The sequence below is a fragment of the Ornithodoros turicata genome, unplaced genomic scaffold (assembly GCF_037126465.1).
Source record: "Ornithodoros turicata isolate Travis unplaced genomic scaffold, ASM3712646v1 ctg00000783.1, whole genome shotgun sequence".
Classification (NCBI taxonomy): domain Eukaryota; kingdom Metazoa; phylum Arthropoda; class Arachnida; order Ixodida; family Argasidae; genus Ornithodoros; species Ornithodoros turicata.
This window is the reverse complement of record NW_026999401.1, coordinates 143920-167908: the sequence shown is the minus strand read 5'-3', so window position 1 is coordinate 167908 and position 23989 is coordinate 143920. Positions and strand designations below refer to the sequence as shown.

General features: G+C 44.2%; 1 protein-coding gene across 1 annotated transcript; it reads left to right on the top strand.

The window, feature by feature from the left end:
• The first annotated feature begins 2430 nt into the window (after positions 1-2430).
• LOC135374848 (zinc finger protein 585A-like) lies at positions 2431-22914 on the top strand. Its single transcript, XM_064607775.1, has 3 exons — positions 2431-2484; positions 2556-2926; positions 21142-22914. The coding sequence occupies exons 1-3, from the start codon at positions 2431-2433 to the stop codon at positions 21734-21736; spliced, it is 1020 nt and encodes a 339-aa protein (XP_064463845.1). The 3' UTR covers positions 21737-22914.
• The last annotated feature ends 1075 nt before the right edge of the window (positions 22915-23989 follow it).

The window sequence follows — 23989 nt, the reverse complement described above, 5'->3', positions numbered from 1 at the left end:
GTGTCGTTCTCAGAGGTGTACAGCTTGCATCAAAGTTTAGTTGAACACCGCTTCGGCCTGCGAAGAGGGGATAAAGCCACCCTGGCAGAGCCTAGCAGACAGCAAAGCCTTCACAACGACTGTCGCTTCTTTGACCGCAGTGAGATGACCCAAACTCCCCCCGCCGCTGGGGCGGCGTCCAAGTTAAAGGGGCACTAAAATGCAAAAACAACTTGTTCTCAAATGAAAGTCCATGTTTCAGTTACCAAAAATTCAAACAAAAGTAGTTCACACAATGCTACCATTTAGTTGAAAAACGCAATGAAAACAGAGCAATCTTTGGCGGCAACGGATGGGAACCACAGGAAGCGACGATTGGCGGCATCCAATGAGACAGCAGGAGAAGCGGGCGCATAACTATCGCGGGGGCGGGAATTTGGAATCGATCGTGGTGTTCCGTATATGCGCGGCACGATGCGCGCTGCTGCATTTTTTCAGTACCGTGAAAGATGAAAGTCACTGAAAAGGTTAGCCAGCTGTATGGACTCGAACCCACATCTTCTGGATTGCCGGTCCAGGGCTCTACCAATTGAGCTAAGCTAACACGCCCTCTCAGCGACTTCCAAGGGTGCGTCATCTGAAGGGACAAACCAGCCACTCTCTCTCTCACTTATCCTCCTTTCACTCTCACATTTTTGCTCACTCACTCATACACACATTCATACGACGGGATCGACGCAGGCGGCAAGTGATGAACATGAAAGAACTGATATGTTTTGAGGCTGGAACAACATAGAAGGGACAGGTACATGCAAGGCCTCAATTGTATGTATGTCTTGTATGTATTTGTCCCTTCTATGTTGTTCCAGCCTCAGAACATCAGTTCTTTCATTTTCAATACAGATTCACGGAATCGTGGCCCTCAGCAGTTCTTGCGAACGTTCCGCCGACAACGTTTACCTTCACGTCCTTCGGACAGCGAGGCCAGTCCGCTTCACAACGCGCACTGTGTTTTTCACCGGGACTGCTCCATGGTGTAGCTAGGGTTGCCACCTTTCGGAGTGAAAAATACCGGCTGAGGGAGAGGAGGTGGAATAGAGGGAAAGGAGAAAAGGCTCGTGGGAAAGGGAAAGTGGGTGAGGAACGTTCTAGCTGGTTCGACACAACCACCAACAGCTTTGCACAACCACTGCTCTTGTCCCCTTTGAACACAAGACGTAATGAATAACAATGGTAATAATAATAACAATGAATAATCATAATAATGAATAACTAAGAAAACGTCTGGTGACTGCGGAGATAGGTCTGTGCTCCAGATTTATTCAACCTGTAGTGGAATGTTGAAGGGAAAACCCCGTAAAAGCTCTTACGAAAGGTCTTGAGCCACAAATACCGGCAAAAGGCTGCCGGTATCACCTTCTTACCCGCGACCGGCAGAGCGTGCAAATAACCGGCCGTGCCGGTATAATACCTGCCTGGTGGCAACCCTAGACGTAGAACTCACGTGCACGTGCAACATGTCTAAAAACTCCGATGGAACGAGCTGAAGCGTCATTCACTGCTTAGCGCCGAAGCCACAAAGAGTCCGGTATAATTTTAATTGTAGCTTCCTAAGGGAATCAAAGTTTCGAAATATGATAACAAGCACGAAATTAACGCGGTGTGTAACACGATTTGAAGCGGAACTTTTTTTCGCTATTTAATGCCCCTTTAGCTCTGATGCGAGCTGTACAGTTTGTGGTCTGCATCCTCTCTCGGCACGATTGTTTGAGAAACTTTCCTCGTATTTGAACGAATGAATGGTCACAGGAAATGCTCCTGTTCGTAACGTACCTTGTGCAGCTGTCTCATCTCGTGTACGCTGTCATTTCTGCAATATGTCATCGCGTGATGCATTACTTTTTCTCTTAGTCCCACCCTTTCGTAGTCCCACCTGCACTTCCTGGTATTGGCCGATTTAATGTGTGTATACTATCTACAGGGTTATTCTAGCAAACGTTACACATTTCGATCGCACTGTAAGAATAGAAGACTAGGTTTGATTCATCCTAGACTTTGCAGACTGATAGCCATTTACCTGAAGTTTCATTCGAATTTTTTGTAAGCGCTATGGTCATGTAGAAAAGACATTAAAAATAAAGCAAAATCTCGCCCCATGCATTTTCAATGGCCTATCCCACGCAAACACCGCCATTTTTTCTTGTGTCTGCTTCACATTCAGATCACTTCACACAGGTAGCGCTGCCTACAACGATGTCACAGGCCGATTCTGACGTTATGCACCAATCCTCTTGTTCCAGTCTTGTTCTGTATGCTGGTGCCACCTGTGTGTGGCGAAATGAAAATGAAGCGCACGCAGCAGATAATGGCGGCTTTTGAGCGAGATAGGCCACAGAAAATGCACAGAGTGAAATTTTGCTCGATTTTTAATTTTTCTTATACAGGACCATAATGCTCACAAAAAATTCCAACAAAACTTCAGACAAATGGCTACCAGTCTACAAAGTTTGGTGTAGGATAAACACCGTCTTCTATTTTTACGACGCGATCGAAATGTGTAACGTTTGCTAGACTAGCCCTGTAGACATTGGGTAACATTCTCGCTGCCCTCGGTTCTTCTTCTTCTTCTTCTTGCAGGTGTTAACCGGTCCCTCCGCAGTGCCGCATTTGACGCGGAGGAGCCTGCAGGAAAGCCGCGGAAGGAGGGAAGGCACCGGTGTCGATTCTGCAGTTACTCCAGCGATTACACGACCACAGTTAAGAAGCACGAGCGAGTGCACACGGGCGAGAGGCCCTACGTGTGCCCAGTGTGCTTCAAGGCATTCAGGCAAAAGGGTGCCCTGGACACCCACGCGAGGACGGTTCACGAGGGCCAGAGGAATTACCTCTGCTCCACTTGCGGTCGTGCATTTAAGCAGAGGCCACATCTATGGCGTCACCGCAGACTGCACTCGAAATGAGGGACCGCGTTTTGAGGACCGAGTCAGCGGGAAGGTGTTGGGCGGCTGTCGTCTGCACCGGCGCGACCACTTGCTCTGGAATCTACGGGAGATGGTTTCCAATAAAATCTCTCGTACATTCACCATCGTGCCCGTCTACTTGCACATTCCACGATAGGCAAGACTGACTGATGGGCAAGGACGCGTAAGCGAAAACGCGACTATCCTTGCGTCTGCTGAGCGAGAGCGAAGGAGGCTCCGCCTCCTAGATGCGGGCCAATTCGCTCAGAGATCGAATGGTGTCGGCGCGCTGCGGAGTACAGAGAACTATCGCAGTGTGGACACGTCGTCTGTTTTTACACGTTTATTCCGCGTTCAGTGCTGTAGGGGGAACCGGATAGTGTCGTACTATCGCGGCACGAGTGATCTTCCGGTGAATATGCGCGAGAATTACGAAAAAGAACCATCAAATCCGAACACCGGCCCACGTGTTATCCACACTAGAATGGTGACAGTGTCGCTCCCTATAGGTCGATCTCGCAGCGAATAGGAGGACATGTAGGGCAGCCACTTCCCAAGCCTCTGCTCTCGGCTAAGAGATGGCGCAGCATTACCGTTGTTTGGTGTGTCTCAAGGCTTCTGCCATGGCGCGCTAATCTGACCAACGGCTTCGCCGTCCATTACCCGGCAGCTGACGCTGTTTTGCCTGCCACCGGGGGTGGGCATTAATATTATTTTTTCGCATTATAATACTAATACAAGTACTTTTTGAAAATGTGTATTATAACTAGGAGTGACTTTTTCTGGTTAAATGCCTTTCTCGGATTCGGAGGGTAAAAATTGGTCGCTATTTTTAAATGTGTAATTCGGGGAGAAATCTGGTGATTATTGTGCCTTCGGGTGTTATCAGGGTGTTTTTTTTTTTCTCCTCTTGTCTATTAAGTACTTTACTAATCTCTCTTTTTTTTTTTGCGGGATTGTGACCTTCCAGCGGTAATCCCCGAACGCATAGACAGTGTTGACACACATGGGTGTATTGCTGGAAACGTAAGTGACCCATTCTTACATGTGTTACACATGGCGACCTTTGTTCCTTTTCACTGGAAACGTCACTTGAGGATTTCATAGTGACTGCAATTCGGGGAGAAATCGGGTTTAACCCGAATTGGTCGGAGGTCAGTTCGGGGGTAATAACCGGGCAGAATCGGGTTTAACCCCGAAAAAGTTACTCCCTAATTATAATACATAATACTAATATACTGTATTATAATATATTATGGTAATAAAGGAATACATAACTTTTCGAAAAGCCCAGGGCATACGCAACATTTATTTCACAGTTTACGGTGCCTCTTGCATGAAACAATAGATGCATTACTGATTATTTGGCTTTAGTAACATTTTCTAAAAATTTCAGTCTTTGAGTCCGTGGTGGACCCTGGGGGGACGGTTCAGCGATCGCCGCCTATTCGTCCCGACAAATATGGAGTTGGAAATTGTTAAAATAACGAAATTATTTTATATTAACCACGGCTGCGAATGGTGACTGCACGGCGAACTGGCTGTGACGTCAAACACCGGATGTTGCCAACTGGGAGACGGTCTTTTGTGAGCAAACTGAAAAAATTACAGAAAGTGTAATGTGACTGTTGATTGCTGGCATGGTTATCGGAGCATGTTTTCTTCTCTCAGCTGCTGTTGTGTTCATGGGCAGCTGATATATATACCTGTAAACAGGGTGTCCCAGCTAAATGTGAACATATTTTTTAAAAATATGTATATCACTCTTTTTCCGAGATAAAGTCAATTGCAATATAGCATATGCTGAAGGGCACTCCTTAGGAGGGCATTAGCAAACTCCTAAGACAATGTCTTAATTAACTTTAAATAATTAACTTTTTAATTATAAAAGCTACGAAGTTGTCCCAATGAGAACATATGTTCTTTTAGGTCACCTGATATCATAGCCATTTTCAGAACAAAAATCCGTTCAGTAGATCATCCACAAGAAAATGGTGAAAGAACACCTTTTTTTCCTTCTTTATTTTGTTCATTGCGCATCTTGGGATCCGCGTCTTTCCTTCACCACCAGTGTGAGAGGTTCGAAACAGCACACGGTCGCCTCTTGCGGCCTGGAAAACGATTAAAAGAAAACAGAAAATGCAACCCAAGATAAGGGCAGATCTGATGGAGTCACCTGATACATTTGTTTTTGTTTTGTTTCCGAAAGTTAAAGCTCATCTTCGACGCATGAGGCGGCACTGTGCTCCTTCACCCTCTCACATTGGGGGTGAAAGGAAGCCACGCCTCTGAAGATGCACAATGAACAACATAAAGAATAAAACGGCATTCCTTCACGTTTTTTTTTTTTTTTTTTCGGATGATCTACTGAACGGATTTTTTTGTTCTGGAAACGGCTATGATATCAGGTAACCGAAAAGAACAGGTGTTCTCGTTGGGACAACTTCGTAGCTTTTTTAATTAAAAAGTTAATTACTGAAAGTTAATGAAGACACTGTCTTAAGGAGATTGCTAATGCCCTCTTAAGGAGTGCCCTTCAGCATGTGCTATATTGCAATTGATTGCATCTCTGGGGGAAAAAGTGATACACATACTTAAAAAAAATATGTTCGCATTTAGCTGGAACACCCTGTATATTCCTCTGTATATCTGGTATACACCTGTATATGGGCACTTGATATATGTTCACCCGATGAAAAATAAATTATGATTATTATTATTTGTCAGAACATGTCTCCAAGTGTCATTTTGGGAGCAGCTGTGTACGGAACAATTCCTAGATGCTGTGTGTGCATCGCATACTCTCTTCCTCCATGGCAGACAGTTTGCGATGAAATATGAAAGTCACTGAGAAGGTTAGCGGGCTGTAGGGCTCGAACCCACATCTTCTGGATTGCCGGTCCAGGGCTCTACCAATTGAGCTAAGCTAACACGCCTTCTCAGCGACTTCCAAGGGTGCGTCATCTGAAGGGACAAACCAGCCACTCTTTCTCACTCATCCTCCTTTCACTCTTACATTTTTGCTCACTCATACGCACATTCATACGACAGGGAAGCGGCAGCTGTTGAACATGAGAAAACAAACATCATGAACAAACATGAACATGAAACATGAACATTCAAACATAAACAAACATCAGTTCTCTCGTGTTAGACAATTTGTGTTTTGCTATATTTCTACTGATTCCAACACTAGGTGTATGACAGCGTTGTTTGTTGACCGACCGAAACCATGCACCCACATGGTCCCACGATGTGTATGTGCTCCTTGTCATCCCGTGCTCCTAGTGTGTGCTCCTGGTATTTGGTGGTCACGCCCCTCTACACGCCTACGCCCCTACACCCCATACACCCCTGGTGTACTGAATACGGTTTGAAGTCGATGTGTTTATGATGGTGAGGGATTCTCAGAACCGTTTCCGGCAGAGTACTCTGAATGCGTGGAAACCATTTCGTAGTCCCTTTAATGATAAAGGTCATCGGCTCATTATTTCTTTTAAAGTGGCACAGAAGTCATTTTTAACACCCTGTTTTCTTCCTAGAAAACTGTTAAGTAGGCCAGTAAGATGCACCGTGTGAAGTAATTTACACCACAGAGTCATAATTATCGCGGAAATTGAATTTAACATACGCCTCAAAAAGCGGCCGTGCACAACGGTGGTGAAGAGCAGTACCAGCCTGTGATCTGCCTGGAACCTCGCGCTGACGCTATAAGGAGAACGCTCGCTGATTGGCCTAAAGAAATGTTGTCTGCTACTCCTCTGTCGGCTGCTACTCGGCTGTTCGGAGTTCCGAAAAAGCCTTTCTCCAGGCTAGGTAATGCTTCGGCCGCTCCTTCTTTCCCCAATTCTCCGGGAGAACTGGCAAAACTAGTCTACGGCGGCAAAGGGACAAGGCGCTGACCCCCACTGTCCGGCGAACCAGAACGAGTTCTCCTTATACCGTCATCGATGACGTGCCATCATACCTCCTCATCCTCGTTATAGCTGGAGTGGCGAGTTAAGGGTGAACGCCACGTTTATGTGAGTTTTTTTCTGGGAAACAAATTGCATACATCAAAACCTTTCGCGCTACTCGGTAAAATGACACACACACTTTCATCCGACGTCTTAACCTGAAATATTTTTGGATGGCCCTCTGTACTCCTTTAAAGGGGCACTAAATGGCTCGACAAACATCCTCCATGAAAGAACGTGGCTCACGATATCCGAACGCAAAATGCTTTTGCTTCCAATGAGCGTCTTTACCACAAAACAATGCCACTCAAAGAGCGTAACCCGCGTCAGTCTCTCTTTCATCCTTCAAAAAATTGATTTGATTTCTTCAGTGTTGGTTATGTCACAACGTTGCCATGTATAGCAACGCCGCATGGCGTGCACTGGAGGTGGCGGTGAGATTTCACTCTCCTAGCCAATGACAGGCCCCACTGAGACAAAAAACTGCAGTTCGCGAGGACACTGGTGGCGAGAACGTTTCGGTGACCTTGAGGAACGGTGCAGCAGTGAAGACAGTGTTTAGAATTGACCTCACTTCTTGGTATTACAACGAAATTAATGTGTAAGCATCCCGCATTATGAATGCCATCAAAATGTGACGTCAAAATGACTCGTGGCCATTGTCGCAAGGGCTTTGCAGGGCGGGACATGAGCGCGAAAGAGTGCAGTGAATATTCGGTCAGTTTTGAGTCATTATTTATCTTTTTATGACTACACCGTTGGGAAAACACTCGTAGTTGGCAACATATCGGCTACATATAAGCAACATATAGCAATGCATTAAAAAGAGTGCAGCTCGTATACCTTTTTGTTGCCCCTTTAAGCGTAACCACTCTGTAGCGGAAACAAACTTCCTGATACATGTAGTGCGAAAGTGGTCACAGTGTAGTGCCGAGAGAAGAAAAAGTTCAGTGCAGTTTTGCTTGTAACTTTGTGATTGTATGGAAATTTTTAATAACTGTTTGAGTTTACTGTTCTTGAGTAACAACACTCGCTACAAAATAACGCAGCCTTTAAATGAACTTATGGGAGCATTTTGCCCCTTTAAGGAAAATAAGTGTTCCGCATGATCATTGAAACCAATGACCATTGAAAATGCGTGTAGTGACACCAAGTGTGTAACGTGTCAACTTCCCAAAGAATATTCGATTCAATGTTCCCCGACAGGTTGACACGTTACACGCAAGGTGGCGCTACACGCATTTTCAATGACGATTGGTTTCAATGATCATTGAAGACTGCCCATGTGACAGGGGTATCACTCTGAGGAAGGAATGTGCCAGAGCGTGTTCCATAAACTTTTGTCCGGCACTGTACATACACGTCAGTACATACAGGGTGTCCCAAAAAGCGTGTCATTGCATTATCATAAAAGAACTACATCACCTAGAGCCATGCGGCCAACGGCATTTGTTCTTACTAGGTTTTTGCCACCTCCTGATGTGAGTGGCATGTAACGCAAGTTTAATTATGTAAATTTTTGTAAATTGAAGTCGGAAATTTGGCAAGTAAAGGTCACTTCTTTACCCCTGCAATTTGAAGAGCGTGTCTAATTTACTCAAATTAATGATAATTGAGAGGGGTATTCAGGAGCTATCCCATTAGAAAAATGACACGTTTTCTGGGACACCCTGAATGTGTACTTGAGATTTCAGAGGTGTGGAGACGACAGTTTCTTGAGATTCAGGGAAGACAACGGTGCACAAGAAGCAACGGGACAAGTTGTCATAGTCTCCAGATTATCAGCAGCTTGCTTACACCCTGCTTTTATGTTGAAAGGTGTGCTCCGACACATTTAAGAACACGTGTACAAAAAGCAACATGCTCACGTTTGATACGATTGGTGCCTGCCCTCATTTTGCAGTTTGTAACTTTAATACACCATGCTTTTGTCACGACATACATCAACACTGCGGCCCGCTGTACCTGCTGGTGCTTAGAAGAAATAAGGGCAGTGGGGGTTTGGGTCATCTCTTTCCAGTTAGAAGGGTGACCATCGCTATGAAGCTCTTGTTTTCTGCAAGGCACTGCCAGGGTAGCTACCTTTCTTGAGTGAAACTGCAGCAAGAGACACGGACAGGCGGGTTAAAACATAAACGACAGGACACCAGCAGACTCGCAACTAGCAGCAGTTTAATGGGAGGAGACAAATATATACAGTACACAGAGCAACCAGCTGCAGGTCTCCTGTCGTTTATGTTTTAACCCGCCTGTCCGCGTCTCTTGCTGCAGTTTTACTCAAGCATGTACTTCAACCAACTACCCCGCTTCAACCCGCTTGTTAGCTACCTTTCCACTTGGAAGGCCGGTGCAGTGTTCAAGTTCACTTTGGCACGAGCTGTACACATGTTGGCATGTCGTGGCACCATGTATGCTGTGGTCTTTTATTCCGTGTCTTTTGGGTACCAAATGGGGTGTTCTTGTAGCTGCTTCTCGTGTTCTTCTCGTAGTATTCTGTATGCATCTGAAGGGTGCCTCAGGGGTACCTCAAGAATTGTGTGTTGTATAATAGTACTTCCGAAGGTACCTCAAGAAGTACCAGGTGTTGAGTTAGCAAGTCTTTAAAGGAGTGATTAAAAATAATAATAAATAAATAATGGACGTTCAAGTTGTGTGACATGTACGTCGAAATAGATACAAGATGAACCGTGATCTACTGTATTTTCACGCGTATTAACCACGCTGTAGATAAGCAACAAGTCACTGTTTTTCCCGCACTGGGGAAGCTTTTGGCACGCCACATGCAGGTCCAACCCAGACAACTTCCTTCTAAAACTGTCTTTCTTTACTTTTTCCCTTTAAATATCTACCATAAATATAACGAATATTCATATAACATAACGAATAGTACGATAACGCAAATACGGATATGATAAAAACAAAACGTTTGTCAAAAATTAGCCTTCAGATATCATGGTACGAGACACCCTCTTCACTGGCACATCCCTCCAGAACGTACCCCATGTGACACCGCCTATCTTGTTTACCTGTGTTCTAGGAAATTCCTTACTGTTTCTGCGCCATGTACTGGTCGCTTGCTGATATTTTGATATGAAGGAACTCGCCAGTGAGTGTTCCGTAGACTTTTGTCCATTCCTGTACATGCGTTGTTCTATGAGACGCAACGCAACTGAGCCTAGTACGCCTGTTATTGTGTTGCAGATAGGAAAAGGGCAGGTCACTTGCCGTCCAGGGGTCTGTCACGATGCAGTGCAGTGCCGAGCAGCCGGGCAGAGAGGAAGAACGTACGGGTGTCGCCCCTGCGCTTACTGCAGCAAAGGCTCCACTGACGTCCAAAGACACCAAAGAATGCGTCCACGTGGGAAACATTGCTTGTGTGCAGGCAAGCAGGTTGTGACAAATATCTGTACCTAAAACTCCGAGCATGAAGGTGGAGGGTGAGCGTGACGAGAACTCGAAACACAGGCTAAAAGCTTATTGCGCAACACACAAATTGCATAATCATGGGTAAGGAGGAGATCGGGTTGAATCTGGTTCAGTTCATCCCGATTACATCCGAATTATTGAAGCAAAGTATAGCCCGATATTTATGCCTGTCTATATATGTCCCTTTCTTAAGTGACGCTGTGTCTCAAAATATATAATGTGAAAAAGTAATGTCACAAACATAATTAACCTTCGCCTGCGTGTGACACCCTCATCATGTTTGTATGCAAATGACTATCACTGGAAGATCCCATGATGACACTCTCCGGATCTCCTCCGGACATCCCATCACGGACGAGGATGCGATGACACTTTGAGGACGTCCTCAGGATCGCGATAGTTTTTGGGGTGTTTTAAGTATGGATATTTGTCACTGCCAGGTTGTTTACCATCTCTCGCCATTTTATCTGTATCATCTGCGGAAGAAGAAGGTGATAGGGCACTTTAACACTCCTTGGGGCGAACAGCTCTGGATGGTTTTCAAGTTATGATCTACCCCTACTTTTGACCTTATTCCAAAAGGGGAGAGCACAGAAGGCAGGCGGACTATGCACTAGAGCTTGCCTGTGCCGTCTGCTTCCTTTTTTGTACTCTCCCACTTTGAAATATGGACCCATACCAACACCACCTAGGTAGAGAGAGTTTGCTTACTCGTTGCCATGACGTAACAGATTAGAGTCAGCCAATGAGGATCGTGTTTTCAACGGTCATAGCCAATCGTGGACACACTTTCAGCGGTCGTGGCCATGAAGACGAACCATCATCGTCTGCGAGTTGTGATTGAACATCCCCACGTACTAAATGGGAAAACTTGGAAATAAAGCGCAAAACGGTCTCAACCATTCTCAAAATCGATTTTCTGGAAAGCGTCATGCGCTTTTCGTCTAAATATTTAGGTCTGCCAGTTCCAGGTGAGCTGCAATCATTTGTGGGTTCATGAATTCGTAGAACGGTGAATCGCAGTAGCAGACAAATAGACGAGTTCAGAAAATCCCAATGCTCTTTGCGCACGCATTGCATCCTGGACGCTTGCTGAGTGGGGGAACGGAGAATAACCCTTCACATTTCGCTTTCACTGACCTTGACACGTCGTAGACAATGGACCGGTAGGGGAGAGATCAGAACAGTTTGGAGGCCACCCATTTCTTTCGTATTAGTAAACTCCCACAGTTCAAAGCGGCGCTAAGTACTCTGGGATTTTCTGAACTCGTCTATTCTGACTATACAATTTCTTTTTTGTTTTTTTTTATACAGATTTTTCATAAAAAAAACTATAAGGGCTAGAGACAGGCTGTTTTCACTTCCATCTTCTCTGGGCCGGTGGACGTTCTTGGCAGTATGTTGCTCAACCATCGAATGACTAATTACCTAAAAATCGTTAATTAGCTTTTTAATTATAAAAGTTACAAAATAGTTCCAATGAGAACATCTGTTCCTCTCGGTGGCCTGATATCGCATCTTCGGAGACGCGTCTTTCCTTCACCCCCAATGTGAGAGGGTGAAGGAGCCTCATGCATCGAAGTTGCCGCCACAGTGCCGCCTCATGCCTCGAAGATGAGCTTTAACTTGCGGAAACAAAACAAAAACGTGATGCTATCGGGACTGCCCTTATCTTGGGTTGCATTTTCTGTTTTCTTTTAATCTTTGTCCAGGACGCAAGAGGCGACCGTGTGCTCTTTCACCTTCTCACATTGTGGAAAGCGCTCGCACTTTATGTCTAAGTCTCCAGTTCTGCAGGTTCCATGCGAGGTGCAAACATTTCCGGGTTCTTGAATTTGCAGAATGCTGAATCGCAGTAGCGGACCAATTCCGACTCTTAATCGAAGGAGGGAGAGGAGGCAATGAGCAGGTCTTCTGTACCTAGGTGGCGCTACTAACATTGCCCATTTTGGAACTCTCCGTTCTCCTCTTGACCCCATTGTTTGACAAACTTTCCTCTGTCATGTCCAGTGTTGTACGTATCGCCGTTACAGTAATCGATACCTTTACGGCATCGGAGTGCGTATCGCGATACTTTCTTGAGTCGGTATCGGAAAAGTGTTTCCGTTACAAATTTATGTTAACACGATGTCTGTATCGTTACCGATACCAATACTTTTTTAGTGCCCCACCCTTTCTTCACCGACCATATTTCACACTGTTATTCATTGTCAGCGGTCCGCCTAGCCCCCCGACAAGAAGCTTGTGGACACACGTATGTGCTCCGTAACCAGAATTATACCAAACACGTGTTCACTGTTTTTCTTTGAGACAAAGTGAAATAACCACGCTGTGTTCAACAAAAAAAGATTTGAGGTCAACGAACAGAAGTCAAGATTTTGACAGTGCGCTCTGGATTCCACTGCTAAGCTGCAGTGTCGCACTGAGTCACGCTCACATATATTGTGGCATTGTTAATTTTGGATATAGGATTCCTTGGTCATTGGACTCCATAGTATGTGTGGGCCTGACACTAACGTAAATGTCACACTGGCCCCTGTCAGCTGCCGGAGAGGCCACTGCTTGCAAGGATGGCAGAAGACGATTTCAAGAACCAGCTGTTGATAAAAGTCAAGCATAACGTTTCCGAGCTGCATACGAAACATGCCGTCTTTTCACTGCAAAACTGTTCACGTAAGCGATATTTCTATATGTTGCGACATCTCCGTATTTCAAACAAAAGTATCGCCCAAAGTATCGCGCTATTTTTTTTTTTTAGTAACAGTAGCGGTATCCATTACTTTAAAAAAGTACCGAGTATCGGTATCGCGATACCATATTTCGCTAACGGGTACAACACTGGTCATGTTTCAAGAAAAGAACAGACTGAAGAAAGAACTTTGTGGTAGTACCAACTACCCCTCTGTGCTCCACGTGGTTCCCACTAGTCTTCGAAACCCTCAAATACCCTGGAATTTGAAAATGCCATTTTCCAGGTCTGGAAAGCCTCGAAAGTTGCCTCGAAAACGGCCTTGTTTAACAATAAATTTCAATTTTTAGACAAGTTTCGAATGTAAGCTGTACTACTTATTTGTTGTGATGCGGCTTGTAACCTGTCTTGTTCATCCCTCTTTTGCACGTTGAGCTCTCAGTTGGTGGTACTCGGTCGTCCTGTACGCCTCATCTTTGTCAGTGTCTTTCCAGCACGTTTTTCAGTGTGCATCAAATGTACCAACAAGCCCACTTCTCGCCTTGGCTGCCTGGGAAGCCCCAGAACATTCCCACAGTCCTTGAAAACCCTCGATTTTACACCTTTTTTCTTATTCTCGTGGAGCTGGCAGTGCAAATTCGGCTTATCCAGGACTTAAAAATGCGAGACTGGGAGACAAAAAAAAAACAACACAGCGAAAATGCAATTTTTTTGTCCCCCAGTCTCGGGCTTTTAAGTTGTGGGTCTATACCACCAGCTCGCTTGCTACCCCCATCCATAACTTAAAAACCTGAGACTGGGCGACAAAAAAAACAACACAGCGACAACACAATTTTTTTGTCCCCCAGTCTCGGGCTTTTAAGTTGTGGATCTATACCACCAGCTCTCTTGCTACCCCCATCCATAACTTAAAAACTTGAGACTGGGCAACAAAAAAAACGACACAGCGACAACACAATTTTTTTGTCCCCCAGTCTCGGGCTTTTAAGTTGTGGGTCTATACCACCAGCTCGCTTGCTACCCCCATCCATAACTTAAAAACCTGAGACTGGACGACGAAAAAACAACACAGCGACAACGCAATTTTTTTGTCCCCCAGTCTCGGGTTTTTAAGTTGTGGATCTATACCACCAGTTCGCTTGCTACCCCCATCCATAACTTAAAAACCTGGGACTGGGCGACAAAAAAAAAAAAGACAACAGCGACAACGCAATTTTTTTGTCCCCGAGTCTCGTGTTTTTAAGTTGTGGATCTATACCACCAGCTCGCTTGCTACCCCCTACCATAACTTAAAAACCTGAGACTGGGCGACAAAAAAACAACACAGCGACAACGCAATTTTTTTGTCCCCCAGTCTCGGGTTTTTAAGTTGTGGATCTATACCACCAGCTCGCTCTATTCTCTCGTTATCGGAACTATAATTTGGAAATAATTTGGAAATTTGCTGATGGCACGCATTGCAATAGAAATTAGTAGGGGGAACAAGGGATGCATGAAATTAACTGCACCCTCCGTTACATTAATCGCTTTTCCTTTCTTTCCAAAGATCTTTACTGTTCGGGAGTCACCAATCATGTTTGTGGACGGACCACTGTTGTGCTGTCCCCATGTATTTGCTGGTGCGATGACTGTAGCCTATGAACATGAACTGCATTTTAAATCCCAGACAAAATGACGTCCGAGCCTTAAGGGGTCCCTGAAAGGCCCTTGAATTTTTGTTCGAAAATATTCACGGGCACCATGGCTTCAGCATTGCCTAATATTGACTAAGGTAGGGAAACGGGGTAGTTCGTAAGTCATACCTGAGGCTTTTTTGCAGCAGAGACACAAGGACAGAATGCAGCCTTTCTGTCTGTTTCTTCTGTGCTTGTCTCTCTGCTGCAAAAAAAACCTTGAAGTAGCACAGAAGTCATTTTTAACACCCTGTTTTCTTCCTATAAAACTGTTATGTAGGCTAGTAAGATGCAGCATGCGAAGTAATTCACACCACAGAGTCATAATTATCGCGGAAATTGAATTTAAAATATGCCGCAAAAAGCGACCGTGCGCAATGGTGGTGAAGAGCAGTACCAGCCTGTGATCTGCCTGGAACCTCGAACTGACAGTATAAGGAGAACGCTCGCTGATTGGTCTAGAGAAATGTCGTCTGCTACTCCGCTGTCGTCTGCTACTCTGCTGTTCGGGGTTTCTAATAAAGCCTTTCTCCTTGCTCGGTAATGCTTCGGCCGCTCCTTCTATCCCCAATTCTCCGGGAGATATGGCAAAACTGGTTTACGGTGGCAAAGGGTCAAGGCACTGACCCCCACTGACCGGCAAACCCGAATAAAATCTCCTTACAATGTCATCGGTAACGCGGCATCATACCTCCTCATCCTCATTGTACCTGGAGTGGCGAGTTAGGGGTGAACGTGCGGAGACATGTTTATGTGAGTTTTTTTCTGGGAAACAAATTGCACACATCAAAACCTTTAGCGCTCTTCGGTAAAATGACACACACACTTTCATCAGACGTCTTAATCTGATTTTTTTTTGACGTCTCTCTTTAAGTAATGCCTAATATCTGCTATAATTTCTGTTTCAATCTGTACAGTCATTAACTCTGATTACCGCACCCATAGAGCGCTGATCAACGGTGATTGACGGTTTTGAAGCCGTGCTACTCTGCCAAAGCAAATGTGGATAAGTGGTGATATTTGGTGAATACGATAAACTCTACAGAATGTACACACTTTTGAAGCATGTTTGGGTTCAATTTTGTTTATTGCAATGCAAATAAGAACTCTGAAGGTGTTAGATAATCAGATTTCTCTCCTGAAAGTGTGTATGTATGTATATATTACTTGCACTCTTGCTGTTCTTTCAGTCTGGAAACTAACCGGAGCAATAGAAAAGCGGTGAAATAGCAAGATGTGGTACAAGAACAGGAAGGTTGAGCATGAAAGTAATGTTGTCTGCAGAAATTGTGATGATCATTTCTGTTTTACTCCTCCAATGAACTCTGTCGCTCAGTTACATGAACAACATGGGTGTTGATGTTATTTTCCACATCTCATGAACTTCTTGATCCAGAGTGTTGATATTTGCAGATATTATTTCTGACAAAATTTGCCACATTTTGCATATTTTGGAACGTGTAGATTGATATTTTGGTTGAAGAGACAAACGTATCTTGATGAGGTTTCTGTTGTTTTCAGATATTTTTTTTTGTGTGCTCCAAAATTAATCTTTTAAATACATAGATAGCTTTGTTTCTTAAATTTGCGTCATTTGATAGGGCACTCATTTGGTTACGTTTTCTTATGTAGCAACATGTTTTGAAGTGATACTGTCAGCCGCAAGAACATGTATGTATGTCGAACCACCCAAAAATGACCATTTTTGTGGCCTTACGGAAATAGTTAATTCTTGGGTGGAGTTCCCGGTTTTCCTGTGATTATGATACGTGAGACTGCCGTAAAGCGTCACAAATGAGATGAGAGCAAATTGCAGTAGTACAGTGCTGTATAAAAGTTTAGATATCTAGGTCTGTACGGTCCCATTCGCTACTAGCATGTCACTCTGTGGAAGGAATGTGCCGGGGCGTGTTCCGTAAAATTTTGCCCAGCACTGTAAAGATTGAATTGGCTCATCATGTCATGACACGACAGGATGGCTTCTCTTTTGTCGCTTGTCTTCACCCTACTTCACCCTACTTCAGAAAATCTAATCACCGAAAACTGGAAACCCTACTTACGGATACATTATTTGCTGACATAATGCTGGTATATTATGTCAGCATAAGTTGATATATACAGGGTGGGTGCTCTAAGAGGTCGGCCACATTTTCGTGCAAGGTGTCATCCCTTCTTGATGCGATACCTCCTTGACGCATAGACTTCTGCTGCCACACAGTGAACAAGTTATGCCAGAGAAACCGACGAAAATATTGTGGTTACCAAGCACTGTGTAACAAAATAAATACGACCACGCAAACTTTCAGTATAGTGCATAGGAAAGGCTCGAAGACGAAAGTTTGCATGGCCGTATTTATTTTAGTACGCAGCAGCTGGTAACCACGATTTTTTCATACATCTCTCTAGCATAAATTATTCACTGTGGGGCAGCAAAAATCTGCGCGTCAAATAGGTATAGCGTCACGCGCGAAAATGTGACTGACCTTTTTTATAGCACCCACCCTGTACTATAATGGGTGGCCCCAGGGCACACCACTGTTGTGCATTCCCTGTGTATTCTTTCATGTGATGCTCGTACCTTCGAAGTAGCGAAGCCCTGGTCATAAATAGTGGCATGCGCAGATAGCATTGACAGTATCTGCACCTGCTTTGACCCCTAGCATTTAATATCCGCGAACACATTTGCAGCTATGCTGATACTGAGTGTATCCGCACATCCGCAGTCGTTAGACTTGTAGAAAAATATCCACGCGAGGAAAATGTTATCTCACAACTGTTTCTCACTTTTCAGCGTGCAAACCACTCAAGAATCCGGAACGAATCCGAATCCGGAAGAATCCGATAAAATGTTGTGAAAGACACAGCACTGCAAAGGATGACAAACATCGACAGCATCTTGAATTCTTTGTGGCAGTTGTACTTCCACTTACACTTTTAAGAATGAACTTCACCACATAGTAGTACACTCCTAGCCAACCATCACCTCGAGCGACATCGTTTTTTTCCCCCCTCGCATTGCTGAAAACAGGGGGGGTGTATGCCATTTTTGTGGCATTATGTGCGGTTCATAATTGCCACAAAAATGGCGTCCTCCCCTCCCTGGTTTTCGTAAAATCAAGAGAGATAACATCATTCAGGATGATGGTTGGCTAGGATAGCGTGTTGTGCGATGAAGCTCTGTTTTTTTTAGAGTGCGGGGAACGGAGACAGTGACTCTCATTTGTGGTTAAAATTTGGTTCGCATCTTACCTATCTGATTGCCTATCTGATTATGTATGTGTGTCCGGTGCCCTCTCTCACCCGTACACAAGCCAATCTGGTGTACGTACCTCAGGGCTCTGCAATGGGGACCCTGTTGTTCAGTGTTTATGCACTTGCAAAGATCTTTTACATAATGTCTTCTAATTACCTTCTCTATGCTGATGACCCGAAGCTCTTTTGACCATGTTGAATCTGCAGATGTCTGTACCAGACTTCAAGACGACATCAGTGATGTTGCTATAACTGGTGCTCTGACAACTTTCTTCGTGTAAATCCTTCAAAGATGACTGTAGTTTCCTTTTCACGTAAAACTAAACTTCTGATAGAAACTATAGTTAGAGACCTCGGTGTGCTTTTCGACAGTACTTTTCCTTTCGGAAAGCACGTCTCCCACGTTGTTTTTTGAGCACATCATATGCACGGTATTATTATCCGTTTGATGAAATGTTTTAGTTCAAGTTACTGCTTGCAGCCTCTCTTTAATGCCCTTGTTTAACCTCAAGCGGTATATCTGCAGCATCTGTGGTATGGAACAATCTCAATTCAACAATATCTGGTCCTGAGTCTGTGCGGGAAATATTTCGTACGTACCTTGTACGATCACTTGCTTTGTGCTTTTGTGTGCTATCAATATGAGACCATATGTACTCAATGAGCTGAACTTATTGCCACTATATCACGTCACTGTACTGTACAAGATTTCCTGTTCTTACACGAACTTGTGAGAAATCATGTAGACTGCAGTTACTTGTTGTTGTCTCTCGTCTCATATTGTGTTCCAGTAGGTGTTTTTTTATTAGGTCGTTTACTCCTTTTTTATGCACCTTGATACTTTGATCTTTGTGCTCTTTGCTTAATCCTAGGTAGATTCAGTGTGATGTGTGTATCTTCAGATTTGTCTTTATTTGTAGCTACCCGAAGGGTTCTCAAGTCACGTCTTCTTAAACACTTCTGAGCTCCTCAAAGGGGCACTAAAATTCAAAAACGACTTGCTCTCCAATGAAAGTCTGTGTTTCAATTAGTACGATTAATAGAAAATTAGTTCACACAACACACATCGGTTAGTCCAGTGTAAGTTTGATTACAGCTGCGTAACAGAAGCAAAGTTTTGAATTATGATAACAAGTGCTAAATTACTATAGTGTGTGACATAATTTGAAGCGAAAACCCATTTTTGCATTTTAGTGCCCCTTTGATGTTTCACACTTGTAACCAGGGATCGGAACCGGTATTTTTTTCGGTCCGGTTTGGGTTCGGGTTGAGGCATATTGGTTCGGTTCGGGTTTACCTCCGCTGACCCGAAATTATCTGCTTGAACCGGTTCAGGTATATCGGTTCGGTTCGGGTTCGGCTCAGAGAGAACCCCCCCCCCACCCCCGCACAGACAAAAAAAAATCTGTCAGCGGTCGGGGCATTTACAGGGATTGGAACAGTTACTTTTTTCGGCATCGGTTTAACCGGTCCACGGGCAGTAATTTTGCTACATGCAAGCAAGCTTACGCTCACCGTACACGATTGTAAGAGAAAGGTGTAAGATAACCGTTCAGGTGAGCAAAAAAAAAGGTCTGTCAGTAGTACAATTAATTCACCTCTGAACCGATATCCGAACCGGTAACCGTATCAATTTTTTTTGGTTCAGTTCCGGTTCGGCTCAGGACAAGCAAAAAAATTGTTCGGGTTCGGTTCGGTTCGGGTTCGTCAGAAAATAACGGTTTTTTCCGGTTTTCGGTTCGGGTTCAGTTTCGGTTCCGATCCCTGCTTGTAACTCCATTTGTTTGCTGTATTCTTTCCTTTTTTTTCTTTCTTGTTCATGGACCATTTATGTTCGCGTCATGCATGGGTACTAATAGATAAATATGAATAATATAAAAATGCGGATATGTGGGCGAACTGCAGAGGTGCTCGGTTTTATCTGCGCTTTATCCGCACAGATTTCAAATTGCTGTACACAGCCAAGCCTCGGTATGATGAAACACATTACAACGAAATTTGTGGTACAGCCAAATGATTTGTATTCTCCGCCTCAGTTTGACTGCTATATTTCTTAAGACTCGATACAACGAAATATTCGATAAAAATTTTAACGGTGTTCCTTGCGAGTTTCGTGCTATTGAGTTTTGGCATCTTTCTGTGAGCAAACCGCAATGCACACCTCTTGTCAAACTAAACCAAAAACGAAGAGAGAAAATCCTTACGACCGACTTCTTTCACCGACCGTTACAGAAAATGAACAGTCACTGTCTATTTTCTTGCCTAAATTTTTATTTTGGTGTAATTTTTTTAATACGAATTTTGGACGATACGAATGTCTTCCGCTACCCCGTGAGATTCCTATCACCGAGATTGTATTGTATTATTCACCTAAAGGACCATCTTTTAACAGATTTTGCACATTTTTCAAGTCTGCTTGTTAATGCCTCACGTAATATGCGCACCCCCCAACCTTCGCGTCATTTTTCGGCAAAAAAAGTGTGCAGATTATGCGAGTAAATACGGTATTTTCATAAACACGAGAGATCGGACGAATCCAGAATTTTGCGAATCCGAATCCAAGGAAGGTTCTGCGAATCCACGAACCTTACGAACCTCAAATCTTTCGAATCCTTTCTTTAAAAAGAGTTTGAAAAGCCAAGAAAAAAAAAAGCTTCTACTGGAGAGTGTTTTGAAACAGAATATGATACATTTGTTTAATGAAAAAAGAATAATAGTTCAGTTTCGGGAGAAAGTATACCCATATAGTTTATTTAACACATTGTTCATCGACTACAAGAAATACACATTCTTGAATCTTATTTCTATAAACCTAAAGCAGCAGTAAAAAAAAATTATTACTTTTAGACTTGTAATGTAACAGTTCCTGCCTGAACTCTTTCAGTCCAGAGCAATGTAAACAAACAAACAAAAAGAAAACACCCTTCGGTCATTGAGGCTTTCAGCGGACTACCGAGGCGCCAGTTTGAAAAAGAAACGAACAAACGTGGCCGGTGGATTCGAAAGATTAGATTCGCCGTTTTGGGCACTGGGATTCGGATACCCGAATACCCGAATCTCGAATCCCTGCTTGGGATTCGTGGATTCGTGGATTCGGTAGGCACATCCCTAATAAACACGTCTAGTTTATCTTTACTAACTAACTCTTTATGCTACGACTCGGTCTAATGCCTGCTAACATTACTGTGGTGTCGTAATACACTCAGATATACGAATAACTACATGGGGTGGAGGTTCCTAATTTTCTCTCCTCCACTTCCTGCTTGTACTTGCTGGTTATTATTACTCATTATTTTTTTAAATTTTTATGCATTTTTATGCGTTATGTTTATGTGCTTACTGGTATGTGCTTATGTGTTTATGTTTTATGTTATGTCTTTTTATGTGGTATGTTTATATGCTTATGTGTTTGTTTTATGTTATGTGTTTTTATGTGTTATGCTTATGTGCTTACTGGTATTGATTCTTCGTCTTACAGTTGCTAACCACTCCCGGTGCGACCCCACGCTTGCCGCGGGGGAGCCACCGAGAACGTACCACGGGACGGGCTCGTACCAGTGTTCCTTCTGCAGCTACTCCAGCGAGTACACGCAGAACGTGAAGAAGCACGAGAGGATCCACACGGGGGAGAGGCCCTACGTGTGCGGCACGTGTTCCAAGACGTTCGCGGAGAAGAGCAGCCTCAACAGGCATTCGAAGACGGTTCACAGGGACCAGAGGAGCTTCGTGTGCCTCATCTGCGGGAGCGGATTTAAACGGGAACAGCACCTGCAGCGTCACAAGAGGGTGCACTTCAAATGAGGGACCAGCCGGCGCCACCTGGATGTACGGAAGGCTCGCTTATTTCCTCCTCTCCCTCCTTTGCTACGTCGACATTGTAACGACCATGTCATGGGCACCCCTTCCCAGCGCCGCATTTGGGAGCCAGCGGTGGCGCTACTTGTCGACCCAATTATTGCTTCCTCCATTTCTGCTTTGTACTTCAGCTTACTTTGGTATTTTTGTACAAGCAGTGAAATGTCCCATGACAGACGCTTCTTTCTAAAGTTGATTATCATCATCATCATCCTATGCGTTTTCGTGAGAGCTGATGCTGTCGTCTGCTACGGTAGTCGTAGTAGACGTCGACATTACTGCATACTTGATCATAACGACCTTGTCATAGGCACTCCTTCCCAGCGCCGCACTTGGAAGCCAGCGGTGGCGCTACTTGTCGGCCCGATTATTGCTTCCTCAATTCCTGCTTCGTACGTCAGCTTATTTAGTATTTTGGTACAAGCGGTGAAATGTCCCATGACAGACGCTTCTTTCTAAAGTTGATTATCATCATCCTACGCGTTTTCATAAGAGCTGATGCTGTCGTCTGCTGCGGTAGTCATATGTCCGCTTCTGCGTGTTCAAAATTCAATTTTTCATTGTCTAATCATGATGCAAGTCTAGTGGATCGATGAGTAGAGCCCATAGCAGGATGTGTGGACGGGCTTCTCATAGGGGTTGCTGATTATGACATGGTCGTTATAATCTAGCAGGTCGTGGTCGACATGTCACGTCAGAATTCGTCCTAACTCTCAAATTTGATTGCATCTGACTTCCCAGATTGAAACGTGTAGACTAAAAGTGTCACACACTTTCCAGAATATCAGTCTTTAGAGAAATATGGGAGCATGTTGCGCCATCTTTTCTCTTCCCGTTTAGTACTAGGGAGGTTTACTACTGGCAGACGACAGTGGCTGCCCATGAAGCTGACAGTATCTCGACTTCGTGGTTACGACCTCTGAAAGCATGCTTGTGATTGGCTACAGCCATTGAAAATATGAGCCCGATTGGCTGACGTCGCATTGTGACTTTGTTACATCACATCGAGTAAGCAGGCTTTCTATATCTTGGAGGTGTTGGACTAGCCAACACCACCCAGATAGCGAAAGCCTGCTTTCTCGTCCAGGTGACCTCACAACTAAAAGTCAGCCAATCAGGATTGTGTCTTCAATGGATGTAGCCAATCACAAAAGTGGTTTTGGTGGCCGTAGCCACGAAGACGGATCACTGTCGTCTGCAACGAAAAACTTCAAAAATTCACTGCAAAGCTGTCCACATAATTCACACCTTTTTCAAGACCGATTTTCTGGAATGCGTGTTGCACTTTTTGCTTACAGGTTCATGTCTACAGGTTCCAAGTTAGCTGCAATCGTTCCCGAGTTCTTGAATTCGCAGAACGGCGATTTGCAGTAGCAGACGAATTCTGACTTTATATGTCCACGTAATGAAGTAGGGAGAGGGCGCAATAAGCAGGCCTTCTGTACCTAGGTGGCGCCGCTAAGGCCGTCGTCTGCATCAACATGTCCTCTTCCATTGGTACTCCAGTCCACTGAATTGTGACTTCCTTCATCGTGCAGAAGACTATTCCATGTGTTATCCAGTTAACATCATGTTGGCGTCTGAAGTGAGCTTGACAAGGCAGAAGACAAGACAAGTGTGGAAGACAGCAGTGCTTGTTTTACAATTACAGTGTATTCCAACGATAACGAAAGCAACGTTAAATGCATGCATGGCATCCAGTGGTGAAATTGTTGTTAGTACCAGTGTACTTATCAAAGTTGTTTCAGTTCGAATTTTCAGATGAAAAACATGTGCATGCATTGGATACGCAAGCATGTCTAAAGGACATTCCGCATGATGATATGGTTGTAACAATGCAATAGTTGAGGATTTTATCATTTTTTTTTCTTTTGATGAGTGCGGCTGTCATGGTACAATGGGCTTGTTTCAAAGGCCGCACATATTATGTTTATGCAACATAAAATGTGAACTTCCACATGAGTGTACTGTTATTGCTTTGAGGCAGCCCTCTCGCATGTGAAGGCTGGATGGTTTTTCTTCGTGTTGAGGGACTTCGTGAAGGGGCCTGGATCTGTCCCAGCTTCTGCTGGTGTGTGTCTGGCTGCGCCTCCACTACAAAACATGCACTCTTCTTCCTGAGTTCCAACTCTGAAAAGTGAGTGTCAAACTTTTCATTAACATGCACAGCTGATATGAGATGACTTATCAGAGCTGTGA

What these genes read in the sequence shown, in the direction of transcription:
- LOC135374848 (XM_064607775.1), top strand. Translation starts at nt 2,431, where the DNA reads ATGCTCACAAAAAATTCCAACAAAACTTCAGACAAATGGCTACCAGTC. An exon ending in AATGGCTACCAGTCTACAAA is followed by an intron (nt 2,485 to 2,555) that starts GTTTGGTGTAGG and finishes TTGCTAGACTAG; the next exon opens with CCCTGTAGACATTGGGTAAC. An exon ending in CTATGGCGTCACCGCAGACT is followed by an intron (nt 2,927 to 21,141) that starts GCACTCGAAATG and finishes TAATACACTCAG; the next exon opens with ATATACGAATAACTACATGG.